We start from the raw sequence: 11,380 nt of genomic DNA, 5'->3' as shown, positions 1-11,380 counted from the left end.
GGGGCAGACTTGTGGGGTTTACCCTTTGTTTGTTTGATGATGCATGGAGGGGCTTGTTATCATTGTAATGAAACAAAATCTAATAATCTAATAGGATGAGTGTAAAGCTAATGTTCACTAATGTAAACAATCACAGAATTCACAATAAAAACTTACAAAAACCAATATATATATACACTGCCTTATATATAACCCTTTCTTTCACTCCTGCAAACTTTTGCTCTGCTTATGAGTTGCAATTTAATGCCCTATGAAAGTCTCAATTTTTGTTCCTGCTGTTAAATTGGTTTAAGAAAGCAGTAGTTGATAATTCCAAAAGCCTGAATGAATATAACACCTGCAAACATTTGTTTTTCAAAGTATTTTATGAATATAATGACTAGGAGTTAGTAAAGTACATGTGACCTCCTTCATCAGACTCTTCAGAATAAATGTCTCCTCAACTGCAATTATGTCACCATGAAATCATGCTCAACATTCCAAAATAAACTCATTGCCATATGAATTGTTATCTCACAGAGATATTTTTGTAGTTGTCTTTTTAACAGCTTCGTTAAAAGTGTCTTCTAAATTTCTCACAATATTAAAACAAAAATGTCTCATCATATCATTTTGAATAGTTCAAGATCAATGGTTAGAAATCACCATAGTGGTTCTCCACTGCATACATATATCCTTTAGAGTTACATTTCCCCTTACCCACCCACACCCTTAGAAGTCAAATTTCTAAATTGTACACTTTTGACTTCCAAAGAAAAAAAAAAATTCTTAGTTCCCCAGTGTCACAGTTCGGGACTCACCTGTGGACGTGGATGTCCTGTGACCAGACAGGTCAATTCTAGAGTTTCTCCTTCCCGGATAGTGTAGACCCTCTCTGAGTAGCGCTCCTCCTCAATGTTACATGCCAAGCCTGAGTGCACAATCCGAACTGTAGGAGGTGCTGTCAAATCAGGAGAAAGAGAGATACGATATATTAAAATATAAGTAAATTGTGTTCAATATATTGTGTAAATGGCAAAGGGGAACAAGACAGTGGAAGAAAATCAGTCATTACAAAACCACATGATAAAATCGGATTACTACAAGTTAAAAGGTTCCCTCCTTTCCAAAATATAATGAGATAATATTGTGAAATAAATGGATAATGTTGCAAAAGAAAATATGCAATTGAAAAGAAACAAAAAAAATCAGATTGAAGACATTGGTATTAGTCTACTAATAAGATCTGTACTGATCTTATTAGGATATAAATTAAGGAGCAAAGGATTGAGATTCATTCAGTCTAGGTAGCTAAATAGTCACTCAGTTTACAATATTTATAGGCCTCTGATTTGATATAATCAAAAGATGGTCTCTAAATTAAGCCACAGAAATAGGCACTATATAACTGACAACTAAGTCTAAAACTGATCAGTGTCTAAAATTCTCATGAAACTATCCAAATTCCAAAATACTATTTTCTTGTATTTTATTGCCACAGGCTATTTGTGATTGTTGTTGTTGTTAAGTGTCGAGTTGGTTCCGACTCATAGCGACCCTGTACAGGTTTTCCGAGGCTGTAAATCTTTACGGGAGCAGAACGCTTCATCTTTCTCCCGAGGAGCGGCTGGTAGTTTCGAACTGCTGGCCTTACGGTTCGCAGCCCGATTCGTAACCACTACACTATATTTGTGATTAGTGATCATTAAATCTACCATTGGAAACACGTTATTTCTCAGGCATTAAGACATGATCTCTGGCATCAAGTAGATTACTGCCCGTTTCTACCTTCAAAATAAAGATCATCTCCACTTGTGAACTCAGCATTATTATTGATAATAAAGCAAGGGTGAAATTCACAGGGCTATCTTAATTAATGCATATGAAGAGCTATATTTAAAGCACAATAGTCTCAAAGATTTCCTGATAGTAGTCTTTAACCAAAGTTCTGGTGTAGTGCTATAGAACAAGCACAGGACCACAAGGTCAGCTTGAATTACAAAGTTGGTGGTTCAAACTCACCAGCTGCTCCTTGGAAACCCTGTACAAAGTCGCTATGAGTCCAAATTGATTCAAAGGCACTTAACAACAACAGTAATTTTTAGCCAGTCCTGGTTTGGCATTGCAGGATAAGCACTGGACCACAAGGTTGACTTGAACCCCAGGGTGGTTCAAACCTACCAGTTGCTCCCCAGAAACCCTATAGAGGGTCATTATGAGTCGGAACTGATTCAATTGCACTTAACAACAATATGTGCTTAAGGAAGCTCTGTTGGCACAGTGGTTAAATTGTTTGGCTGTAAATCAAAAGGCTGGAGATTTGAATCCACTAACCATTCCTTAGGAGAAAGGTGTGCCATTTGGATTCCATAAAGATTTACAGTGTTAGAAACCCTTTGGGGCAGCTCTACTCTGTCATATATTGTTGTTAAGTGCCTTTGATATGGTTCTAACTCATAGTGACCCTGAATAAGGTTTTCAATCAGAGGCTAGTGGGTTTAAACTGCTGACCTTGACACTAGTAGACTAGTGCCATGCGAGGACTTTTCTGTAGGGCCACATTAAATTATATATGTGGGAAATGACTCAAGAGCAGTGATTTATGGCATATAGCTTTGTTATTGTTGTTGTGCGACATTAAGTTGGTTCTGACTCATAGAGACCCTGGATAAGGTTTCCAAGACTGGCTGGTGGGTTTGAACTGCTTACCTTGGGGTTAGCAGTCCATCAAATAACATGTTGCATTTGGCAAATCTACTGCAAAAGATCTCTTTAAAGTGTTAAAAAAGTAAAAGTGTCACTTTGAAGACTAAAGTTCATCTGGCCCAGGTTATGGCATTTTCAATTGCTTCGTATGTACAGGAAAGCCAGACACATTGTTAAGCAAAGGGCAGCAAGAAAGGAGAAGACCTTCAATGAGAGGAATTGACACAGTCACTCCAACAATAGGATCAAACACAGCAACGTTGTGATGACAGCTCAGGACCAGGCAATGATTCCTTCTGTTGTACATAGGGTCTCTATGAGTTGAAACCAACTGCACGACACCTAACAATAACAACAACACAGAGTATTGGAAATAAAACAGTTCAACTCCTTGGTTGTTAACTGAAAGGTCAATGGTTCTATCCCACCTGGAGGCCCGAGAGATCTAGTAATCTTCTCCCATTAAGATGACCCCAAACGAAAAACTCATCACGATCAAGTCAGTTCCAACTTGTCATGACTATATACAGAGTGTCCAAATCCATATTTTTACAGGAGCACGCAGCCTCTTCTTTTCCCCAAACAGTGCCTAGTGAGTTTGAACTTGCCTGATTGGTTCAGATGACTAAGAACTGAGCTACTAAATAAAAACTTGCTAGTTAGAACCCACCTAGAGGTGCCTTAGAAGAAAAGCCTTGTGATCTAATCCTGAAAGGAGCAAGATTCTATTCTGAAATATATGTGGACACCATGAGTTAAAATCAACTGGTATGATTCATTAAAAGTTAATGCTGGCATATTTGGATATTTTAAATATAACATTAAAAAGATCATGGATCCTATAGAACTTGAGAATTAATTTGGTTATTCTATTAATGTACAAAAGTTATTGAACGTCCAACTGGGAGAATGCATTTTAGGAAAAAAATGTGTTTTAAAAGTAAAATTGCTTTGTTAGTTTCTAATATCTGATTTATGCAGTGGAAATGCATAGACCACTAATATGGTTTAATAATTGAAAGTAACATTTTATTATACTTCTCAATTTCATGCAGAAACTACAAGATTGAAAAGTCTTTGTGGCTAAACAAACAAAACTGATTATTTCAATTTCTTATTGGGTATCCAAGCAGAATCCTATCGTTCAAATATCAAATAAGGGACCTGCTCTTTAATATCCAGTATCAAATGCATGGAAAATTTCCCATCAGTAACGTAAGAATGAAGAGAAATTCTGAAAATATAGTCTTACATTCAGTAGGCATAATAAACAGCAGAGGAACTACTTTAAAATGCAGATTCCTTATTGCTATACTCAGAGACCGACTCTGTCTGTGGAAATCACCAGGAATCTGCATTTTTACCAAATACTCCACATGACTGCAATAATGATGTCAGTGAGATAAAATTCTTAGAAATATTTTCTAGGTATTACAAATATTGTGGACTATGGAAAAATACCTCAATATACACATTTTGAAAATGCTGTCTCTTTTAGTCTGGCTTCTTTAGATAATTGAACTCCACCCCATAAACCATTTCACTGATTTGAAAAAACTCAACGATGCTTCCACAGATTAAATATTTGGTTTGATCTATCACATCAATTTATAAAATATTTTCTACCAAGTCTTTGGATTATGTCTAGACATGGTAATAATTTGTTTGGCTTAATGACATTGAAATCCTTATATTTAGGGTTTTTCTGAATGCTCCAATACATTTCACACAATGTTTCCTACAAACTTCAATGTAGATAACTAATACTAGAGAGATACTGTTGTGTCCGTATTATACAGGTCAACAAACTGATAATGATTAATAAAGTCTTGCAAAGTAAAAATAGAAAAGAAAATAGAGTTAAATATAGCCACTATCTTGAACTCTATCTATATGCTAAAATTAGCTTAATAAGTGATAGCACACATTTATTAATATATCTAATTATATAGTGACATGGCATCTTTTGCAGATTAATTTGCACTTGTTATTTTTGTTTTATCTTCAAACCAACACATGGTATTGCTATTTTTAAGACGTAACTTTCAAGAGTATCATTATGCAAACAAGTAGATTTAATGAAAACATTTAAATTATATAGTAAGCACATTGTATTCCCTTACAAGGGTTAATCTTCTGCTATTTTCTTTTATATTTAACACATTCTGGGAAAAGTTAATTGCCTATATTTTTCAGTACTATGATCTTACCACATATCTCACAGGCAGAATTAAGATATTTTATTATGTATGTAAAACAGTTGAATACCCCACCAAACCATACATGCTAGCATTTATTAAAACATATGTCTAGCACTTTGAGTGACTGAGTGATAAGGCAGACATTTTTAATCTTCTTCACTCTTGTAAATCACAGAAGCTCATCCAAATCAATTATTTTATTTCCAGATTGTTGTTGTTGTTATGTGCTGTGGATTCTCTTCCGACTCATAGTGACCCCTGTACAGGGTTTCCAAGGCTGTAAATCTTTAAGGGAGTAGAAAGCCTCATCTTTCTTCCATGGAACAGCGGGTAATTTCGAACTGCTAACCATGAGATTAGCAGCCCGATTCGTAATCATTACGCTGCCAGAGCTCCTTATTTCCAGATTAGAGAAGGAAATCTTGAAGAAGTGAAGTGACTTGGTGATAACACCACTCTTTTTTGTATGCAAAATGAGGTCAATTCCATATGGTCTATTAAGAAAATTTCAGACACAGTTCAACTTGAGTTCCAAATGTCCCCAAATAGATACAGCAAATAACTAAATGGGTTGTAAAACTGTTTCTGAGAAGAGTTAAAGTAGAGTAACTAGATTATAGAGGTAAGCAGTATAATTGCTCCAAACCCATGTACTTTTCCCAACTCACCATTCTGCCCTGTCAAAACCATGGCATATTATGACTGACACCATAGTATTTTGACATTTTTATTATACTCATGCATATCATGCTTGTTATTGTTAAGTGCCACGGAGCTGGTTCTAACTCATAGCAACCTTGTATAGGGTTTCCGAGGAGTAGCTGGTGAGTTTGAACCTCCGACCTTCCAATTAAAACTGATCTTGAAGTCCAGCGTATTAACTTGCAGCACCACACGCAGCTTAAGAATCTATAAATTGGGTGACTTTTTACACAGAGTACTAATGCTGTAAATTGTTTTCATTCTGTTTATCCAATCTGAAATGTAACTTTCTATGACATCAGCCCATCATTAGTGGAAAGTAAAGAACACAGAGATTTTAAACGACTTTGCTCATGATGCCTCCTCATCTAGAATTCCCACACAGAGATCAAACAGATCTTCCAGATGCCTTCTTGGATCACTCAGCAATGATTTCTTTCTTCTCTCCTCCCCTCTTTCCCCCTCTTTTCTTCTCTCCTCTTCTCTTATTCCCAATAAACATGCATTGCTCAGGGATTCACAGTTATTCTTTACATTCTAATTTGAAATTAAGCATTCTAGTGATCATTGTTATTGTTGTTAGGTGCCATTGAATCAGTACTGACTCATAACGAACTTATGCACAGCAGACCGAAACAATGTCCAATCCTGGGCCAACCTCACTATCGTTGCCACGCCTGAGCCCATTGAAGCTGCCACTTGGCCAATCCATCTTGCAGGGGGTCTTCCTCTTTTTCTTTGACCCTCCACCTTACCAAACATGATATGCTTTTCCAGCGATTGGTACCTCCTGACAATATGTCTGAAATATGAGAGACGAAATTTGGCCATCCTGGCCTCTAAGGAGCACTATGGCTGCACTTCTTCCAAGACACATCTGTTGGTTCTTTTGGCAGCCCATGACACTTTCAATATTCTCCTCCAACATTATAACTCAAAAGCATCAATTCTTCTAGGTCTTCCTTAGTCACTGTCTAGTTTTCACATCCATATGAGGTTACTGAAATACCATGGCTTGGGTCAGGCGCACCTTAGTCTTCAAGCTGATATCTTTACACTTCAACACTTTAAAAAGTTCCTGTGCAGCAGATTTGCCTAATGCAGTATGTCATCTGATTTCTTGACTGCTGCTTCCATGAGTGTTGATAGTTGATCTAAGAAGACTGAAGTCCTTGACAACTTCAATTTTTTCTCCATTGAAAAGAATGTTGCTTATTGATCCAGTGGTGAGGATTTTTGTTTTCTTTACATTGAGATGCAATCTATACCGAAGGCTGTGCTCTTTGATCTTCATCAGTAAATATTTTAAGTCTTCTTAACTTTCAGCAAGTAAGGTTGTATCATCTGCATATTGGAGGTTGCTAATGAGTCTTCCTCCAATCCACGTGACCATGGGAGCATCATTTTTGGCATCTACCCCATACCACATAATTCATAGCATACAGGAGTTATTTAATCATTAATTTACATTTTCTGTTTTAGTAAATATCACCATAATGACACCAAACTTCTGTTTTTACACAATATACACTATAAGGCACTGAATTTTCCTACTTTAAATATAAATACAATTTGCAGTATTCTGTCTAGAGCAAGACATTTTTCATCCTTTGTCTCATTGAGGAAAAGCCTCAATTCATCATTCTGAAATTGGACTAAGGGTTATGAACCCTCTTGCCCTGTAGAGTCAGCAATAAATTAAAATGTTAAAATATTGCATGGGACTCATATTAATCCAAATTTTCTTGAAGTAAACCCAATCCCATTACATAAAATCTTTCTAAACACTAATCATATCTACTACTTTAATTTTAGTAAACTGGCTTTGGGTTCAAAAGGCCAGTCTAAAAGGGCAGAAGGGAGAAATTCTTTTATCTTGTTAGAGTATACTCTTCAAAGTTAAACCAAATTTTCTCTGTATTCTCTTATAGAAACTACAAAAAGAAATTATTCTCCATAGGCAACATTTTTAGCCTTTCATGTCTTACACAGGCTTTGAAGCATATATTTCTTGTGCACTTGTCGTGGTCTAAGCATGGAGTTAGAGGCTGGGGATGTGAAGATTAATACCACAAGCTGTACCCTTTAGGGGCTCACGACTTTTGGATCTGTCCAATTTGAACAGAATATTTGCTTTAATAGAAGAGAGCACAAAGTACTCTCAGAAGACAAAGCAGAGACTAAATTGGCCTGCAGGTTTCACAAAGTCAGTGACATTTAACCTAGGTTTGGAAAGATGCATGCAGGGAAGAAAAAGGAAGGCTATTCCAGAAAGAGCAAATAGTGTGTTCAAAGACATGCCTGTAAAAGCATGCCTCCTGAGTTCAGGAAATGACATTAAAATTTAGCCCATTTAGTTTATGATTTACTCCAAATCTCGACCCACTGGTTCCAGTTTCTACCACGTGTGGAAGAGGAGGAGAGAATGTGAGCAAGGAGACTACCTAGAAACTACTGTAAATATGCAGGCACTACACCTTGTCAGGAGCCCTGGTGTGGCGCTGTGGGTTAATACGCCAGAATGCAAAACTGTTTGAACTATAAGGTTGGTGGTTTAAGCTCACCAGCTGCTCCTCGGAAGCCCTATACAGGGTCACTATGGGTCAGAACCAACTTGACGGCACTTAACAACAACAATAACACAGTTTGTCATGAGTCCTGGTGTGTGGCAATAGGATCAACATTGGACTGCTAAACCTCAAGGTTGGTGGTTCAAACCTACCGGTTGCTCCTTGTACATTCTATATAGGGTAGCTATAAGTTGGAACCAACTTGACAGAACTTAACAACAACAGGAACACTATGTAGACCATGGAATTAACATAAGGATAGTTTTGAAATTCATTTTAGATTTAATAGACAAGACTTGGTGATTAATTAAATGTGGGAGTGAGAGAGAAGAAGCTAAGATGACCTGAAGTTCATACCTTCACTAACTAGGTGAAATACAGTGATTTTTTTTATTTTCAGTAAAAGCTACCCTCTTGATTACCATTGTTCTCAGATTACCCAGAACTGGGAGAAGGTTGAGAGAAGGGGCTTCAGCCCAAATCATAAAGAGTGAGGAGTAAGGTGAGTAGGTGAGTAAGTTTTCTGAAGAGTTCTTTCTAGTAACAGGTACCTGTTCCTACTACCCACTAATTGCTTTAGTGAGAATTTTCATTCCTCTAAGAAGTTCATCAAAGAGGTTTATACTCTGTTGTTGTTAAGTGTCACTGAATTGGTTCAGACTCATAACTACCCTGTATAGGGTTTCTGAGGAGTGGCTGGTGGGTTTGAACCACTGACTTTGCAGCTAGCAGTCTAGTGTTCATCCTACAGTGCTCCACCAGGACTCCTATACTTTGGTAAATCATTCAAATCCTTGATCCTAGTCATTCCCTGGAATTCAAACTGTTAAGAGATTAGTGACATTGTTCAACTAGATCAATGTAACCTCTGGTCGTGGTGCAGTTCACAGATTTCCTGATATAGGTAGTGTGGATCCAGGAATGCTTCACTGGTTTGCCCTCTCAGACGCTCTACTGACGAGATCAGCCAGCAAGCCTGTATTGACATTTCTCACATATTCTAGTTTCTGTATGTGTGTGTGAGAGAGAAACAGAGAAAGGGAGGTTGGTGACCTTATTGTTCTCACATGACCTGAAAGAAGTAATAGAATTGGCACATCACATCATTCTTTTAGCAGTCACTTAATTTTGTTATATGAGCAAATATAAGCATAATAAATATTTTCATCTAATTGTTACGAATTGGGCTGTGAAACTTAAGGTCAGCGGTTCGAAACTACGAGCTGATCTGTGGGAGAAAGATGAGGCTTTCTACTCCCGTAAAGATTTACACCCTCGGAAACCCTGTACAGGGTCACTATGGGTCGGAACCAACTCAACGGCACTTAACAACAAACAACAACAATTGTTGATTTAAGTAAGCACATGCTTTCATAAAATACTCAGGTTTCAATCAACATTGCTATTTGATTGATTTCCTGTATCAATTTCACAATTTTCAGTATAGCTCATTTCTATAGTATTGCTAAGTTACGGTAACTTCCATTCTTATTTTCTCGCCCCTAGTTGAGTTACTGAGAACACAGTGGCTCTGTATGATAAGCACTGGACTTCCAGTCACAAGGTAGGTGCTTCAAGCCTACCACTCCCTTCATGGGAGAAAGATGAGGCTGTCTGCTGCTGAAAAGATATACAACCTTGGAAACCCTATGTAGTGTCTCTATGAGTTGGAAATGACTCAACAACACTTACCACACCATCACCACCACCACTAACAAAGCTGAGTTACTGATTTAAGATATGTAAGCCTTTTCATCCCTCTCTTTTTTACAAGGTGACTGTCCATTCTAGAGTTTCAACTAAGTATTGTATTTACAGACCTGTTGTTGTTATATGCCATCCAGTTAAGTGCTGACCTTGCAGTTCAAACTGACCTTGCAGTCTAGTGCTTACCCTATAGTGCCACACTGGGACTCTATAGACTTAGTCTATATTTATTCATTTTGCTTTTGATTACTCCAATCCATGGGCTAATTACATTACATAGTCTAATACCACAAATTTAGTAAGAGGATGAAATAAGGGTTTTAGGGGGAAGGTGAAAACTTCAGTGTTGGATGCTGATGGTGAGCTGACCAATTACTGATGAGTTACTGTTACAGATCAAGATTTAGAGGTCTTAAACGGTGTATGGTAGTTGAAGGTTGACAGCTGTTGAGCAGATGAAATCTCTAAAGCAGAACATGTAGAATGAGAAATTAAGCAGACAATGAAAGAACCGTGAGGGATATGGATTCTTAAAATAGAGAAGCCAAAGAAAGAGGCTTAAATGGTTATAAAGTCAGAGTAAAAATATAATAATGATAAGGTGGTGCTTTAGAAGCTACACACAGAGAGGCTCAAGCATGGCTGCTGTTGTTAATAAGTGCTGTCAAGTCTGTTCCAACTCATAGAAACCCTGTAAAGGGTTTCCAAGGAGTGGCTGATAAGTCTGAACTGTCAACCTTGCAGTTCAAACTAACCTTGCGGTCAAATGCATTATCCTGCAGCAATGCACCAGAACTCCATTCAAGCATGGTGGACTGTTCAAAAATGTGGCTTACTGCAATTATGAGGCATATCTTTGACATTTACTGGGTCATTGATGGCTGTTAAATAAGGTATGTCAGTAGAGACGTAGAACCAAATGAAGAATTGTAGCAAGATGTGGCATAAACAATTAAGCTATCAGCTACTAACTATAAGGTTAGTGGTTCAAATCAATTTAGAGGTACCTCAGAAGAAAAGATCTGTCAATCTGATTCCAAAAGGTCACAGCCATTAAAATCCTACAGAGGGCAGTTCTAGTCTAAAACACATGGGGTTGGCATGAGTCAGAATCAATTTAATGGCAACTCTTTTTGTTTGTTTGATTTTTGGTTTGAGGTTTGGTTGAGAAGGAGAAAAATGTTAGGCCAAACCATGCTTAGGGGAAAAAGTATGTAAAAAGAACAATGAGTATAAAATAGAATATGTTAACAATATGGTACCATCATCTCATGATTTTGCAAAGACTGATTATTTACATTATACGACACTAACCAAAATGTTTGCCTTTCCAACATAACTGTAACTATTGACCTAAATTATACTATATCCTAGTGTCATTCATTATTCTTTAAAAATACGTTCCTTAAAAGTCCAATTACTTTTTCCCTCCTCTTTCTGATTATGTACTCTTTCTTTTCATTTTCTAGAGCTATTAATAAAGAACACCACCAGAAAATTAGTAATTTTAAAGAA

General features: G+C 37.1%; 1 protein-coding gene across 2 annotated transcripts in view; it reads right to left on the bottom strand.

Moving 5' to 3' along the window:
- The window catches only part of MDGA2 (MAM domain containing glycosylphosphatidylinositol anchor 2), a 1,390,890-nt gene that overhangs the window by 847,652 nt on the left and 531,858 nt on the right, over positions 1 to 11,380 (bottom strand). For both annotated transcript variants that reach the window (XM_006873307.1, XM_006873308.1), the window contains one exon: positions 801 to 940. In XM_006873307.1, coding sequence (XP_006873369.1) covers positions 801 to 940 — 140 coding nt within the window. Of the gene's footprint in view, positions 1 to 800; positions 941 to 11,380 lie in introns of those variants that run through there.

This window comes from Chrysochloris asiatica, unplaced genomic scaffold, assembly GCF_000296735.1.
Source record: "Chrysochloris asiatica unplaced genomic scaffold, ChrAsi1.0 scaffold00235, whole genome shotgun sequence".
Taxonomy (NCBI): Eukaryota; Metazoa; Chordata; class Mammalia; order Afrosoricida; family Chrysochloridae; genus Chrysochloris; species Chrysochloris asiatica.
Note: the sequence above shows the minus strand (reverse complement) of the source record. Positions and strands in the feature narration are given on the sequence as shown.